The sequence below is a fragment of the Ictidomys tridecemlineatus genome, chromosome 6, assembly GCF_052094955.1.
Source record: "Ictidomys tridecemlineatus isolate mIctTri1 chromosome 6, mIctTri1.hap1, whole genome shotgun sequence".
In the NCBI taxonomy this organism is placed as follows: domain Eukaryota; kingdom Metazoa; phylum Chordata; class Mammalia; order Rodentia; family Sciuridae; genus Ictidomys; species Ictidomys tridecemlineatus.
The window spans coordinates 9,397,631-9,414,662 of NC_135482.1; the positions used below are offsets into that span (position 1 = coordinate 9,397,631).

At 54.7% G+C, this 17,032-nt stretch overlaps 1 protein-coding gene across 5 annotated transcripts in view; it reads right to left on the reverse strand.

Annotated features, from left to right (window-relative positions):
• Triobp (TRIO and F-actin binding protein) overlaps positions 1 to 11,606 on the reverse strand; it is a 52,337-nt gene extending 40,731 nt beyond the window's left edge. Inside the window, exons 1-6 of one of the 5 annotated variants that reach the window (XM_078052765.1) lie at positions 10,978 to 11,606; positions 10,386 to 10,714; positions 9,219 to 9,392; positions 3,994 to 4,106; positions 2,269 to 2,467; positions 1,438 to 1,591 (exon numbers count right to left, since the gene is read on the reverse strand). In XM_078052765.1, coding sequence (XP_077908891.1) covers positions 1,438 to 1,591; positions 2,269 to 2,467; positions 3,994 to 4,106; positions 9,219 to 9,332 — 580 coding nt within the window. In that variant the 5' untranslated portion in view covers positions 9,333 to 9,392; positions 10,386 to 10,714; positions 10,978 to 11,606. Of the gene's footprint in view, positions 1 to 1,437; positions 1,592 to 2,268; positions 2,468 to 3,993; positions 4,107 to 9,218; positions 9,393 to 10,385; positions 10,715 to 10,977 lie in introns of those variants that run through there. The other 4 variants (XM_078052762.1, XM_078052761.1, XM_078052763.1 and 1 more) reach the window with 4 other exon arrangements.
• Positions 11,607 to 17,032: the final 5,426 nt, after the last annotated feature.

The window sequence follows — 17,032 nt, forward strand, 5'->3', positions numbered from 1 at the left end:
CAGGGGGCCCAGCTCCTTCCCACCATCTGAAGCAGCCCGGCGCCTGGCCCTTCCAGGGTCGCCCTCACTCCCAAGCCCCTTAGTGACCACAATGGGGTAGGAGCCTGCGAGTCCGTCCTCCGCCAGGTGGGCTCTGTGTCCCCTGCCTACCTGGTGAGCTCTGCAAACAGGCAAGAGCTCAGAGAGTGGAGGGCGGAGCCCTCAGCATCCCAGAGTTGGCCAAGTCCTGGGCCTTGGCCCCTGGCCTGCCATGCAGGAAGCTGCCACCAGGTGGACAGTGGCGTCCACTTGTGATGAAGCTGGGCACAGGGCGAGGCTGCCCACCCATGTTGTCAGGTGGGGTCTTTTCTTTGTTTTAGTGTCAGGGATCGAGCAGAGCGGCACTCAGCCGCTGGCCACATCCCCAGCCCTTTTTATTTTTATTTTGACACAGGGTCTTGCAGAGTTGCTTTGGGCCTTGCTAAATTGCTGAGGCTGGCCTTGAATTTGTGATCCTCCTGCCTCAGCCTTCCTAGCTCCTGGGATTACAGGTGTGCGCCACCACATCCGGCCCACAATATGTTCAGGAGCAAGAAACCAGGGGCTCAGTGAAAACCCCACCTGCCCTTCCAGACCCCTGGCCCCCCATGGGGCGAGGACTGCCCACTGGAGCTCAAATGCAGATGCTCTGGCTCCTAACCTCAAATCCTGCCCCTGCTGAGGACAGACACAAGGAGACACAGAGCAGTGGCGATCAAGCGAGGGCTCCCACTCTGGGATGCAGCATCCTGGGCACGTATCTGGTGAGCACGGCCCCTGTGGGCTTGGCCTGATGACAGCCTCTCCCCTCTCTGGTAACCGTCATCCTCATTTCTCTCCTTCCCCATATCGAAGGCCTGAGGTTCATCAGAAGCTGACCCTGGTCACCAGGTGGGCACATCCTCCATCCTGAGTCCCAGCGAGAACCCTTCCTGAGACTAGCCCCAGGTTAGAGAAGACTGGACCTCCTTCCAAGGAAGCTGATGAGCTGGTGGGACACACCTACACAGCGGTGGCCATCATGCCAGGGTCAGGGGAGGGTCTATCTAAGGATGGAACCACCTCAGAAGAAAGCCAAGCAGAGGCCAATTTCCTGATGCTGCTGAACACCTGGATCCAGCCATGCCTGAAGTCACACCCCTGAGGCTTTTTATTTATGTGAGTCATTCCATTCGTGTTCAACCAGTTTCTTTCCTTGCAACTTAAGGATCCCAACCTGGTTGTGAAATGATGTATTTAAATCAGGCAGCCTGCCCATCATGGTTGTCCCTAATTCCACGGAAACTTTACTATTATTAGGACTCAGGTCACCAAAGTAAGCCCTGCCCATGGTCCATTTGCCAGTGAGTGGCTATCTGGGGAACTCCAGGTCCTTACCATGTCCATGGTCACGGGGACTAGCCTGATAGAAGGACTCACCATCCTTTTTCTGGCCTGCAGTGTCTCCTCTTGTAGGGGACCTGGTGGCCCTTCGGGCACCTTCGGCTCTTTGCCCCTCCTGGGGCCTCTGCGGGATCATCGCGAGCAGGTCCCAGCTGGGGACTTCCGCCCACCTCTCCACAGTGTCGCAGTCCTACCAGGAAAAGGGAGGACAAAGCTGTGTTGGCTGGGGGGAGGCGGCCCCCGCCTGCAGTCCCAGCACAAGACACCAAAGGAACTGACCTTGAAGGTGCCCACTGAGTGCCCTCACCCACCCCCCTGCAACCCGGGCCAGCAGGCAGCCGGAGAGCCCAGAGTCTGTCCAAACCCGCAGCCAGGAGGTGGGGTTCAGATCCCAGCCCTGTCACTTCCCCTGTGTGGCTCTAGTGGCCATGACCAACCCAGGACAGAGGGAGGCGGAGCCCCCAGCCCTGCACACAGCCCGGCCACCTGCGGGGCACCGGCTGGGGTGTTGGGCTGAGCCTGTCACTCCCCGCCAGGTTCCTCTGAGGGAGGTCTCCTGACAGGCCAGCCTCCTCTGCCCCCCGCCGGCCCCTCCACGGGAGAGCTTGAGAGGACTCCAGGCCTGCTCCCGCACCGCTGGAGGGGCCCAGTCCCTGCCGGGAGGACCCTGTCCTGTCCTTGGAAACCGATGCCAAGAGTGGCCATGGGCTCAGCAGCTGTGACCAGGGCCCACATCCCAGCCCTCTGGGACCCGAGAGGCTTTGGCAGCCACCTCCGTCCCCACCGCCCCAGGCCCAGTTCCTGCTGTGAGGCTGGGCTCAGGGGTAGATCCTCTCTTGTCCCCTCCGTCTCCAGCCCCCAGCTCACCACAGAGGACGACCTGCCGGTGTCATGGGTGGAAGTGCCAGGGCTGCAGCTGGTGTCAGAGTTGGGGTCCTTGTAGCAGCTGCCACTCGGGGAGGGGGCCAGGCCCTCCAGATAGGGCACTGCCTCCAGCTCCTGGTGCCTGCTCCTGGGGGCAGCTGTGGGGTCCTCCTCAGGTAGCCCTGCTGTCAGGGACAGGCCCCTGGGACAGGAGACACTCGTGACTTCCCCCCCAAAAGTAATAGGGAATTAGGGAGCACTCCTCCGCCCAGATGCACACGGGAACACACTCTACAGGGGCCAGGGATCTGCTGTCACTGCACACAGGGAGCCACCCAGGGCCTCACGAGCTGTGTGACAGCCTCCCTTTGAAGTACAAGGATTTCCATTTTATAGATGAAGGAAATGTGACTCAGAGAGGTCAAGATATTGGCCACGGTCACACAGCCAGAAAAGGACAGCTGGATTGTGAACCAGGACAATTGCCTGGGCTCCAAACCCTTGTCACCAGAGCAGGAGTGGGGACTCCAGGCTCAGTAAGAATAAGAGGATACACTCACGCTGGACTAATGTGGGGAGGTGGGAGACTGTGGGGCAAGAGCTGCAGAGAAAAACCTTGCTTTAGAGAAGCCAGTCAGGGCAGCCATGACCCAAGGAGGCCTGTAGCTGACGTCTTTCAAGATGGGGACACACAGATTGACCTACAGGCTGGTAATGAGTGACGACCCCCAAAAGAGTTCTATAGTCAGGTTTGGGACAGAACAGTCTCTGCCTCCCCCACCCACCCCTATCGCCTGGCAGATGCATGCCTACAACTGAAAGTCCTGCTGGGAAAGCATCGACTTCCCCTCTCCCAGGGTTCCTGACGTGTATTTGAGAGCCGAGCTTTTCTTTAAAATATCGCCTTGGGGTGAGGGAAGTAACTCAGCAATAGAGCTCTTGCTCAGCCAGGGCCGAGGACCATAAAAAATGAATGAATAAGTAAAAGTAAAGCCTACTGTGAGGAGCACATGTTTCCAAGCAAGGCCATTTGATTCTGCACCGTGTGTGTGTGTGTGTGTGTGTGTGTGTGCGCGCGCGCGCGTGCGTGCACGCACACACACACAATGCTGGGATGGAACCAGAACTTCACATGTGCTGGGCCAGCACCCTACCACTGAGATGCGCCCAGCCCTGACCTGTCCCTCTTATTTTACAAAGAAAGTGAAGCCCAGAGAGATGGACCAACTTGCCGGAGGTCCCACAGCCTCTGAGGGACAGACCAGGAGCTGGGACCCAGGTTTCTGGATCCTGAAGTCATGGCCTCCCCAGGTTCCATGACCCCACACGGGGAGTCCGGGGGAGTCCAGGGGAGCGCAGGCCTGGGGTGGAGGGAATCGAGAGACTGGCGCAGTGCACAGCCAGGAGGGACGGTGACAGCTGGTGCCTGGCCGCCGCCCCCTGGAGAGAAGCTGAGCTAGGGAACTAGCGAGTGGGAAGGACCCTGAGGAAAGACAGCCAGGGCTGGGGACAGTAGGCCCAGAGACCCAGGACCCCAAAGGGACAGTCTGGTCCGAGTTCTCCTGTGGGGCTGAGGCATGCCTCCTGCCGGCCTGTGCCCAGAGCATGGACTCCCCACGTGACCCCTTCAGCAGCGTCAGGCAGAGGCTGTCCCGTGGAGCCTGCAGGAGGGGAGGTGAGGCCACCCTACCCCAGGGAGCCTTCCCTGGGTCCTTGGGCTCTACCCACCTCTTGGGCCCCTGGCAATCGGAGGTGGAGGCGCCGAGCGGGTCCTCAGGGGCTGGTGGGCAGCGGGGCAGGTCGCAGTAGGGCGCCTCAACACTGGAAGGGCTCCCCAGCTCCTGAGGCAGAGCAGGAGAGAGACGGCTCAGTGCCTCCCACACGGGGCACGGGGCCACGGGGCGGGGTGGGTTTCAGCCATGTCCTCAGGGAGCGCCTGCTGCTGCACGAGGCTGCCCCTAGGGACCCGCTGCGGCTGGCAGGGCCCGGGGTGTGCACAGCGGGCCTAGGCTCAGGTGTGTGTTCTTAAGGTGTGTGTGTGGCGTGCGCACGTGTGCATGGGACTCTTGAAGGTGTGTGCGCGCACAGAGCGTTAGGGGCGTGGGGCGTGTGCTTGTGTGAGCGCACGCGGTTCATTCAGGGGTGTTTCAGTGCGTGCGTGTCTGAGAAAGAGAAGTGACCCAAAAGGGCCTCTGGTGGCCAGAAGGCAGGTGCAGGAGGCCTGGCCTGGCGAACAGGGAGAGGTCTGTGGGGAGAAGAGCTGGTCTGGTGGCCGAGATGGGAAGCGAGATCTCAGAGGAGAGAAGAGATTTGCCCCGCTCAGGGCCAGGCAGAGGCTCAGGGCCAGGCAGGGGCTCAGGACAGGCGGCAGGGGCTCAGGACAGGAGGCAGGGGCTCAGGACAGGAGGCAGGGGCTCAGGACAGGAGGCAGGGGCTCAGGACAGGAGGCTGGGGCCCCAGGCGTGGTGAGGGCCATGGCCCTCGTACTCCTCTCCCCTCCTGGCCTCAGCACGGCCACACCTGGGCCCTGGAGCTGGGCTCACCCAGGGGGAACGACGGCGGATCGCCTCTACCAGGGCCCCCCCAGTCCTCCGGCTGCCTGGAGTGGCAGGGCCTCCCCTGGTTGGGACACCCGGCCATGGCACCCGTGCCCCGCCTCCTCTCGGGTTACCTGGGCAGCGGCTCCTGTGGTAGCAGCAGCGGCTGGCGGCTGTCAGCACCCTCGTCCCCGGGGGGCTCCAGCTCGGCCCCCGCACTGCCGCCCTCCCGGCCCGACTCTGGGCCGTGGCGGCAGCAGCAGAGGCAGCGGAAACCTTAGAGGGGCCGGCCGGGAGCAGGGGCCCCTCATTACTGTTTCATGAGCCAGGGCCCAGCCAAGAACAATGGGGCACATGAGACCCAGGAACCCGATCCCAGCGGCTCACCTGAGAGCCAGGGCGGGGGGAGCCTGGGCGGGGCTCCCTGGGGACCCTGGGACTGGAGTCCAGGGCCCAGGCTGCGGCCTGGTCAGTGCCCCAGGTGGGCACAGGCTTTCCTGGACCAGGAAAGTCACCCCTGGAGGGCCTGGGAGTGCTGAGGTGTCGGCTGCGACTCCAGCAGAGGAGGCCGAGGGGATCAGTTTCACCCCCTGCCCCGCAGCCAGATTCTGATCTGATCAGCGCTTGGCAGCAGGAGGTGTCAGATCCACAGCCCAGCCCGGCGCCTTGGCCACCCAGGGGACAGCGCAGCATGAAAAAGAGGGAGTGGCTTGCTGGACACTACCAAGGGTCCTGGCTCAGCAGCACCTCAGCCTGGCATGGCACCTGCTCCCACTGTCACCCCAACCCATCGCACCCACTGCCCACTCCCCAGGCCGCCAGGCAGTCCCCACTCTGCCTGCCTGTCTGGGGGGTCAGCGCGGGCTTCAGTCTGAGACCTGCGTCCTGTCTGGGCTCCTCCACTTCCCAGCCGGTGGCCTCACCAGGGCCTTGTCTCTGTAGTGCAGGCAGAGGGAGGCATGCCCAGGATCATGGCCATGAGTTGCCCTCTCTGTGCCTCAGTTATGTCATGCAGAACTGGCCTGAGCCACGTCCTAGGGGCCAGGAGAATTAAATGAGTCGATATCTGTAAAGGGCTCCACAGCATCTGCCCTGCCCATCGTAAGTATAATAACAACGAAAGAGCATTCAATAAACTGTAGACGCGGGCAATTGTCAGAGTAATGCTAAATGCAATCAAGACTCTGTGGAAGGGCAGGACCCGAGCACCCAGCCACCCACCTTCCACTGCCTGCCCCCGGCACCTGGCTGTGACCTGGTCAAGGTCATGTGACCCCTTCCCTGGCTCCCAGCCTCTGGGAGACTCAGCTGTGAATAGAGGGACAGGAATCCAGAGCCAGGGGCCTGTGGGAGCTGGAGTCCAAGGATTCCTTGTTGACCAGTTGGTCACAGTTGGTGATGATGGGGACACCCTGGGACATGGCCATTGACACCTATTCTAGAGTGGCTGAAGATGTCAAGTGGACCTGGCCCTGTGTCTCTGAGCCCACTGTGATTAGAAGTCTGGCAGGAAACTTCAGTCCCTCAGACTGGAGGTGCTTTCTAACAGGGGCTTTTCCATTGCACATGTTTGAAATCTCAGGGGCCAAGAGGTTAGTTTGTATTTTGTTTTGTTTGGTGCTGGGGATGGAATCCAGGGCCGTGCACATGCTAGGCAAGCGCTCTACCGCTGAGCTGCATCCCAGTTCTTTATATTTTTATTTCTTCATTTTGAAACAGGGTCTGGCTAACTTACCAAGACCGGCCTTGATCCTCCTGCCCGGGTCTCCGGGTAGCTGGGATCCCAGGCACAGTCACTTTAAGGTCAGTTTTTCCTATTACATCTGCTACACAAGAATTCCGTCCTCCATTGAGCTGGGTCCCACGGCCAGGCTCAGCCCTGGGAAGCTCAGGGGAGTTTCACACCTTGGGGTCTTGTCATTGGAGCAACTGGAAACTACAGGATTTGGTACCAGTACCCTTCTCTGGTCATGAAACCCACTCCATCTGAGGCTGCTGGGAGGAGGCCACACTCGGGTGTCTGCCTTCCATCATGGGCTGCGAGTCTCTGTCCTCCGGGATTCTCTGCCTCCTGTTACCTGGGGCTAAAAGCTGATTCAGTGGCCAGTGCTTGTCTAGAAACAGCTGTGTCCTGGCCCCGGGGGCCTCTCCTCTTCTCACCCCACACTCCGCCCAAGACTTTTGCTGGAGCCAAACCCCAACCATGGGCACAGCTCCATCTCCTGCTGCGGTCTGACACTAAGTGCAGCCCTGGTCCTCAGCAGCCTCCCGTCTGCACCGGGCCTGCAGGTGCCCCAGCAGCTCCACGTGGACCTCCACCCCAAGTAGCTGCCCACGGAAATAACGAGGGGTCAGCCAGGGCTTCCCCCTCCCCCACACCCAGATCATCAGCTGGTTCTCCAGGGCGTCCTCTGTCACCACCCCAAAGCCCCGTCCTCCCTGGCACAAATGGGTACTCGCACATTTTCCTCTCTGGTCCCTGATTCACTCCTGCCTCTCAGCACTTCATTCTCTGCCCAGAAATCACAGTGACTCTGAAAAATGCAAACCGAAAAACATTCATTATCACTTTTTTATTTAAATTCCTCAGTGAATCCCCATGACTGTCAGAACAAAATCCAAAAATCCTCAGCGTGTCCACAAAGCCACATGAGGCCCTGCCTGGAGAGACCCAGGCTCTGCCCCTTTTCCATCCAGCTTCATCCTGTAGCTTCAGTGTCCCTCCCTCTCGCTTACCACTCTCCAGCCACCAATGTGCCTCCTCCTTTCTGCCTCAGGGCCTTTGCACATACAGTAGTACTACTGCCTTCCTGGCACTTCCCCAACTTCAGTGGCTAATGCCTGCAAGCCTTTCCCTAGCAGCCAAGTGTCACCAGGGAAACCTTCCCCATGCGCCTACCCTCTGCCACTTGCTATTACTTATGGCACTTATCACAACCATGACTAAATAATCACGTGCAGAATCTCTGACTCTCCATTTCCCTGACTATCAGCCCCACAAAGCAGGAATATGTCTGTCTTATTTATCACTATGTCCCCAGGACCCAGCACCATGGCGGGCACATTTTGCACACCTATTCAATATGAATAAATACGTGAGTTGACTCAAGCTCTTGGCTGAGAATAGGTGAGATTGATGCTGGAACTCACACCTGTCTGAATCCACACTGGCGTCTCCCCACCCGCTGGGAGGAGGCCACTAGCATGGGAGACGGACTTACGACACTTTCATGCATCTGTTGTCCTCAGGGACAAGGTGGCAGCTGTAGCTGGAGGTATCAAGGCTGGTGTAAAGGAGCCTCCAAGCTTACCTCTCTGGTCAGGAAGGGGGTAAAGAAGAAACCGCATGAACTGAATGGGCCCCATGCGGCTTGGGATAAGTACTGGCAGCGATCCGGAGTGAGGAGCCTGCTGCCCCCACGGACCCAGGAGGACAGTAAAGCCAGAGAACGCAAAGGGCCCAAGGCCACACAGCCGTTAAATGGAAACCCCAGGACTGCGCCTGCAGCCTGCTGGCTCCCAAACCGAAGAGTCTAAACCCCTGCAAGAAGCTCGCTGCCAGGCTCAGGAGGAGCCTCAGACCCCACAGGGAATGACGAAGTCAGAGGGGGTCAAGGCTGGAAGGGCCCCTGGAGATCCAGGAGCCCCACGCCTCCCGGGGTGCGTGTGCCAGGCGCTCTGGGATCACCGTACAGGGGCTTGGCATCGGACACACCAACCGCAGAGTAAGAAAACCAAAACCCTTTCGCTCTCGCAGAAGCTTCAGGAAGAAAGTCTTTGGCAGGTTCTGGGGTAGTTTTACCACCCAATGTCTGCTAACCTGCCTTCTTTGTTGGGGGAGGGTACTGGGGATTGAGCTCAGGGGCACTCGACCACTGAGCCGCGTCCCCAGCCCTATGTTGTATTTTATTTAGAGACAGGGGCTCACTGAGTTGCTTAGTGCCTTGCCATTGCTGAGACTGGCTTGGAACCCACAATCCTCCTCCCAGCCTCCAGAGTCACTGGGATTACAGGTGTGTGCCACACATCGGGTGACGCCCTGGTCTTAATTTCTTATTTGTGGTGGTGTAAAGTTTTGTCTCATATAAGTGAAAAAAAGATGTTGATTTGGGGGTTGGGAGTGCAGCTCCGAGGTAGAGCTTGCACAGGGCCCTAGGTTTAATCCCCATTATTCCCCCACAAAAGATTTTAATCTAAGATAAGTAATAGATTAGATGAAGCTATGGTAAAAATCAAAAACTGGAGGAAAAGGACTAAAGATTTTAAAACATCAACATGGTTCAGCCACCTCTTGTATCGACAGGTAAACTGAGGTGCTGGCCAGAAGGAAGTATTTGGGTTCAACTTCAAGTTCATGGCCAGGCATTGTGATTCCCCCATCCCAAACCACCCCAGCCACCCAGGAAAGCCACTCACCTGGTGTCTTGCTCCATGGGCCTCCTCAGGGTGGAGGCAGTTTTGACAGCAGCTCTGGGTAAGCATATTGGCCTCAAAGGGTTCCCAGGAGACCTCCTCAGCCTCATGCTCCATGTTGGGTGAGCCAGGCCAGGGCAGCTCCTGTGAGCCACTGGCTGACCTTCTAGAAGGGGCCTGGGGAGAAAGGGGGAGTAGTTCCAGGACCAGATGACTGACGAGCCACTCACTCAGACCCTAGCCAGACGAGGACCAAGGATCCGTGGCTATCCATCGGCTCATGTTCGTTTATTCACTCAGTAAACACTCCTCAATACCGAAGCACCCAGGCACACTGCCAAGTATTTGACCTGTGAATTTTTAGCCCTTACTACAGTGCTGTTCAAAGTGTGTTCCAAGGACCCTTCGTTACACAATCCTGGTCTGCTCATGAAGAAATACAGATTTCCAGCTGCTAAAGAGGCCAAGGCGGGAGGCTTGCTTGAATCCAGGAGTTCAGGATCAGACTGGGCAACATAGAAAGACCCCTATCTCTTAAAAAAATGCAGATTCCCTATTCCTTCTCCTGATTCACTCAGTCAGAATCTCCAGGAGGTGAGGCCTGGGGGTATGTCTTTTAAACAATTCCCGTGGGAGATTCCAGCAAGCACCCCCCAATTTTAATACCTTTTTTTTTTTTAATAGCAATCCTGGCATTGCAGTTCAAATTCATGCTAATTTCAGATCGGACAACTGAGCTCAGAGAGGTTCCCTGACAGGCAAGGTGCTGTGGCTGAGCGGAATTCAAATCCAGGTCAGTATGCGCCCCACTCTCTTGGAGGTGCAATCGAGGGGCCCTAGGGTCACACTGACAGCTTACACAGTTCACTTGGGAAACACAAGGAGAGGCAAAAGGCTACCCAGGTATTTTTAGGGTTGAGGACTAAGTCTTAAACAAAAGTAAACAGCCTAAGATTACACTGCAAGTTTGTGACAGAGCTTATGGGAAAGAAACCCTGATGCTTTGACCTGAGCCCAGGGCTCCAATGTTCAGCCTCTGGAAACAAAGCTGGGTCAGGAGAGGGATTGGAAGAAGCCCTCCCCACCGGTAAGGAGACCAGGACGGCAGGGGCAACATCTGACTCCAAACACACAAACACCTTAAGGCTCCCCCTGCCACCCCATACTTACCGGACCTGGTGACTTTCCTCCAAAGCTCCCAAGGGATCAGGCCTTGGTTGTCAATCTCAGCTGAGAGCTGTGGAATTTCATGTCTCCACGGGGGCAGCAGGGGAAGGCTCCATCTCCTCCCCAGGAGAGAGGACCACAGAGGGGACAGGGTGGGGCACCCACTAGCCCGCCCGTGGCATAGGAGCCTCGGATCTTCACGGGGCAGTCATCTCCCCGCCTCGCTCCCTGTGGCCAACGGTGGACAGATGCTCCGCACCACCTGGGCGGTTCTTTCCCGGTTGGTCCACATAAAGGAGGGCCGCCTTGGACGGAGAACGCCATTCATTTCCCTGGGGGCGGGGTGGGGGGGGCTCTATTCCACGTGCCCCCAGCTGCTCCGTTCTCCCCTACCCTCAATCAGTTGGCAGAATCTTTCTCTAAGATGCACTTTATATTTAACAACGAAAACCGTAAGTGGCCACGCCTGCCCCACCCAGAGAATGGACCCCTGGACCTCTCTCCATCCATGCCGGCAGCCAGTTCCTCCCGCCTCTCTCAGCCCCCTTCCCCTCCCCAGCCGCCCTTTTTCCACCGCTCGCTGCTCGACGCTCACCTGGGCTCGGGTTTCCACGCACTGGGGCTGCGGGGTGCGAGTACCAGGGTCACGGCCTTTACATTTTAACAATGAATCAAAACGCTGCTGGGCGGTGGTAGGCTCGCTCTCAGAGCCTCATTTACATGAAGGCCGTGGGATTGGACCAGCCGAAGACGAGGGGCGGGGCGGAGGCGGGCGGTGCCCCGCTGCCTCGGAGCGCGGGACTCGGCACGTTCCGCCTGGGCAGCAGCATCCGCTCCCAGGCGCGGTTCCCAGGGGGCCCACGAAGCTGGCACGGTGGATCTTCTCTTTGGTTTATTCAGGCCACAGTGCCCTAAGCCGGCTTTAGCCGAGACTTCACCTCTGCGCCTGCTTTTGGAACAGGATATGTAATAGTACCTATGAGAATGAAAACAAACAGTTTGCACGTGGCTCGGGAGGCTGAGGCAGGAGGATCAAAGCCAGCTTCAGCATGAACTTCAGTGAGACCCTCCTGTCTCTAAATAAAATGCAAAATAGGGTTGGGAATGTGGCTCAGTGGTTGAGTGCCCCTGAGTTCAATCCCTGGTACCACCTCCTCCACCCCCCATCCCTCGTCTAACAAAACAAACAAACAAACAAACCAAAACACACACACACACACACCAAAAAAAAAAAAAAAACCACACACACACACACACACAAAAAAAAAAACCCTGAAGTGTATCAGAATAGGCACCCAGTAAATACCAAACAGATGCACAGAACTAACACAGCATTGCAGTTGTGGCCTCTGGGACCACCAAACATCCCTGCAGGAAGGCTTCAACCTCCACTCCCCACGTTTCCACCAACTGGAGCTCAGGCCCTCCCCACGTCGACGCTGACCTTTGACCTGTACTGTGGGCACACAGGCTCCTGCACCATGCCCTGACATTCACGAAGACAGTGTCACCTACCAAGGGAGTCCAAGGAGGTCCTGGAGAAGGGGACCTCAACGCAGGATGTTGTCCTTGACATAGTGACTGAAAAGAGTTGTCAAGTGTCAGATATGAAGGGACAGAAAGTTAGGAAAGCAAGGAATTCATGTTCAACAGAGAATTGGGGAATGTGTGGGGGGAGAGCAACGTGTGCTTTGGGGATCTTAGGCTCTTCTTTTAAAGGAAACCTGGCGAGGGGTGTGGTGGGAAGACTCATGGGGACATCAGCCTGGTGATGACAAGACTGTTGGTGGCAGCCTGGCACTTTCAGGACTCTTAGGTTGGCATCTTCTCCACTACTGATCAATAGATAACACTGGGAAAGTGCCCCAATAGCAAGTTTTGTTTCTCTTTTTTCTCAATCTATTCTAAAAATACCTATATGTGTGGATAATTAATAGTGCACAGGGAAATTTTCAAAAGTGAATAAATTCCCAGTGACTTCACACCTACAATCCCAGCCACTTATAGGTTCAAGGCCAGATTCAGCAACTTAGTGAGATCCTGTCTCAAAATTTAAAAATAAAGGGCTAGGAATGTAGTTCAGTGACAAAGCACCCCTGGTTCAATCCTCAGTACAGGAATAAATACACAAGTAAAAGACCATCGTGAAGATTTGTAGATTTTCCAGAAATGTGGGAGTGATGAGCCTGGGAGAGAGAACTAGCTTGGGGATAAAAGGTACGAACTTTGGCACAAGTCCTTCAGATTAGAGATATAATGTCCTTTTTCTTTCTTTTGTCTCCTTTCTACCTTTTAAAAATAATCTCTGGCTGGGTGTGGTGGTGTATGCTGGTAATCCTAGTGGCTTGGGAGGCTTAGGCAGGAGGATATTGAGGTCAAAGCCAGCCTCATCAATTTAGTGAGGACATAAGCAACTCAGGGAGACCTGGTCTCTAAATAAAATATTAAAAAATGGGTAGGGGGTCCTGGACTGTGGCTCAGCGCTAGAGCGCTTGCCTAGCATGCGTGAGGCACTGGGTTCAATCCTCGGCACTACATAAAAATGAAAACATAAAATAAAGATATTGTGTCCATCTACAACTAAAACAAATATTTAAAAAGGGGGTTTGGGGATGTGGCTTAGTGGATTTAATCCCACTATCCAAAATCAATTCTACCGAAATAGTTATTGCAGGGTGACCAGCACCCCTCCAGGGTAGGTTCCTGATGAGGAGGTGTGAGCCACCTGGGCATAAAAGTCGGAAATAATTAGTAAGAAATAGGGATGGAACTAGATATTAGATATAAGAAGAGGAGCATCTGGACAAGGTTTCAGTGGGAGGAAGGGTGGGGTTTGGTGCTTGCTTCTCCATGTGGCAGGGTCTTGCAGTAAAAAGGTTGATTGGCATTTTGGCAAGCCACACCCACCTCCAAGAGGCTGTGTGGCTCCATCGGGTCACCTCATCTCTGATGCTGTGCTGAACTTGCAGTGGAGCTAGGTAGGAAGCCACATGAATCGGGCGTTCTCAAAGTAGCGGGTTGCTACTGGGGGTTCCCAACACCAGGCTTTCCTCCTAAGGGCTTCCACATTGCTTTAGTCCATGCACATGGCTCAGTTCACATGTGGGTCATGGATGGCTTCCAGCCAATATTCACCTGAAGGACTAAGTGCTAAGGTCCCCATTCCACAGCCGCTGAAGATCAGAGAAGTTAACTAACTTGCCAGTATCACACGGTTAGTAAGTGGCAGAGCCAGGCCTAACACCCCTGGAGTCACCACAGATCATCTTCATTTGGTGATCCATCAGACCTTCGCCTGTGACTGGAACATGCTAGGCCACGGAGGGTACAGGGGAGAGGAGATAAGAATAAAATGTGACTCCTTCCAAGGTGAGGGGCCTCCTGATCAGTGAGAGAAACGGAATCCTGAACCGGTCATCCTGGCCCAGCATGGAACTGGGTAAAACACACCCACTTAACAAGGGCCACAGGCTTCCTGCCTGGTCCCTCTCACTCCAAGCAGCAGAGGCTAGAGAGACCCCCCGCAGGAAGTGCTCATCTCCCCCTCGCGCTTCCTGGCTGGTGATCTTGAAGAATGGGACTTGCCTCCTCTGAGCCTAGGGTGCTTGGGTTGAGTTTGAAGCACAGGGTGTGGCCGCGGCTCTCTGCCCCCACCTGCAAGCAAAACCTAGAGCCAACTCAAGGCGGCAACGAGGACAAGTCATTTATTAAATATTTACGGAGCCCCTTTGTCAGTTATGAGGACAGTCGGCAAACAAAGGCTCAACCTGCTTCTCTGGTGCAGAGAAGGGCTTTTAGCAATCCAGTGACAGCAGCCCTCCCCTGCAAAGCCTCTCTCTTGCTATACATGGGCATGCTGATGCTCATGCTGTCCAGGGCACAGGGAGAACAGCCTTGTTCCCATTTTATCATAGGGACGGGGAAGGCTTCTTGGAGGCGGTGGCCCAGAGGCAGGGAGGGTGAGCAGGGCTGGGACCAAGGCTGGGAGCAGCCTGTATCATCTGTATCATCTGAGGACTCCTAGGAAGTGGACCGCCGATCGGTCAGCCCTCTCCAAGCAGGCAGCAACCTGGGTGAGCCAGAGCACCCGCCTGACAGCCAAAGGAAGGTCAGCACCTTGAAGTTAGGAACCCTGGAGGGGACAGAGGCCGAGGCCACCCTGACACAGGGACACTCTCCTCCAGCTCCTGACCTCACCTTGCCCACAGGGTGCTCAGGCCACCTCAAAAGAACCTGCTAGAAGAGATTCCTTCCCTTAGTGGACTGAGCCAAACTCCCAGGAACCACGGCCATCGCTCCTCGCTGTCCCAGAGAGGGACCTGAGGGAGGGTAATGTCTGCAGATCCCCATCACAGCCTTGTACATTTGGCTTTGGGGGTAGAATCTTCTGGTTGCCAACCAACACCTCTTCTCCTATTAGTAGCATAATCCTCAATTTTATTTACTTTTGCACTGGGGACTGAACCCAAGGGTGCTCTTCTGCTCTACCACTGAGCTGCATCCCACTTCTATTTTTTGAGACAAGTTCTCACTAAATTGCCAAGGCTGGCCTTGAACTTGTGATTCTCCTTCTTCAGTCTCCCATATTGCTAGGATCACAGGCAGGTGCCACCCCCTGTAATCCCCAATTTTCTTTTTTTTTTACATGTACTTTTTTTGTATTACAATTCTTATTACCTATATACCACAAATTTTCATATTTCTGTTAGTATATGAAGTAGGTTGACACCCAATTGGAGTCCTCCTACATGTACTTTGGATGATGATGGCCATCACATTCCACCATCCTTGCTAAACCCCTGCCTCCTCCCTGCCCCCCTCCTCTGCCCTATCTAGAATTCATCTAATCCTCCCATGTTCCCCCTCCCTACCCCACTATGAGTCAGCCTCCTTATATCAGAGAAAACATTAGGCATTTGTTCTTTTGGGATTAGCTAATTTCACTTAGCATTATCCTCTCCAACGCCATCCATTTACCTGCAAATGCCATGGTTTTATTCTCTTTTATTGCTGAGTAATATTCCATTGTGGACATATGCCACATTTTTTTTTTTATCCATTCATCCACTGAAGGGCATCTAGGTTGGCTCTACAGTTTAGCTATGGTGACTTGTGCTGCCATAAATGTTGATGTGGCTGTGTCCCTGTAGTATGCTGTTTTTAAGACCTTTGGGTATAGTCCAAGGAGTGGGATAGCTGGGTCAAATGGTGATTCCATTCCCAGTCTTCCAAGGAATCTCTGCACTACTTTCCATATTGGCTGCACCAATTTGCAGTCCCACCAGCAATGTATGAGTGTACCTTTTCCCCCACATCCTCGCCAACACTTATTGTCTTCATAATAGCTGCCATTCTGACTGGAGTGAGATGATATCTTAGAGTAGTTTGGATTTGCATTTCTCTGATTGCTAGAGATGATGAGCATTTTTTCATATATTTGCTGATTGATTGTATATCCTCTTCTGAGAAGTGGCTGTTCAGGTCTATTTGTTGACTGGGTTATTTTTTTTTTTTTTGGCCCTTAGCTTTTTGAGTTCTTTATACTGATGTGTGAGGGGTAAAGATTTGCTCCCAGGATGTAGGCTTTCTGTTCACCTCACAGATTGTTTCTTTTGCTGAGAAAAGAGTTTTTGGTTTGACTCCATCCCATTTATTGGTTCTTGGTTTTAATTCTTTGCTATAGGAGTCTTATTAAGGAAGTTGGGACCTAATCCACATGATGAAGACTAGGGCCTGTTGAGAGCCATAGCCAAGTAGGAATGACACATGGCAATTTCCTTGTCAGCCTACCCCATGTTGCTTAGAGGGAGGACTCTCCATTGTGGGAATGGGCTTGCCTTGGACCCAGGTCATTTGCAGTGACATTGCATGAATGTTTGAGAGTTTTGATTTGAAAGGTGACCTTGCTCAGGGATTAGGGCGGATCCGGGTTTAGGGTGGACCCTGCTGGGAATAGGGCATATCCTGCTGCCTCAGGTGCCCGCTCCTTGAGTTCCCATTGAGTTCTCGCGGGATTCAGACGGTATTTGGTACGCAGAGCCCGGTGGAGGGTGGATTTTTCCCAGAACATGCGTGTAGAGTGCCGGTGAGAGTTCGGGAATAAAGAATTGCTGTTTGAATCTACAAGGCTGTGAGTGGCTCGTGATTTTGTGCCCAGCCAGGCCTACTTGTAATCCCCGATATTCATCCTGTATTTGGTTTCCCAGGAAAGGCCAAAGTCCCCAGCCTCTTTTGCAGACAGGACTTCCTTCCTCCACCCTACCCACCCCTGCACCCAGGCCTTTGCCTTCCGCCTGGCCAACAAAACCCAAGTGTTGAGAGTTCTTAAAAGTAGAGTCATATCCTTCTTACCTTCTCCTTCATCCTGCCAGCTGAAATGCAGATTTGATGGCTGCAGCTCAAGCAGCCATCTTGGACTATGAGGCAGAAGCCATGTGCTAAGAATGGCATAAAAACTAAAACACTGGTAGAGAATCCCTGGGTTCAATCCCCAGTACCACAAAAACAAACAACTAAACGCCAACCTTCCCACCCTTCAGCCTTCCCAGCTCCAAGCTGGTAACCTCCTATGTCTGCCAACTAGAGAATTAGTTGTTTCTTAGTTTTGTTTGATACATACAGCTAAAACCCTTTTAAATTTTATTATTATT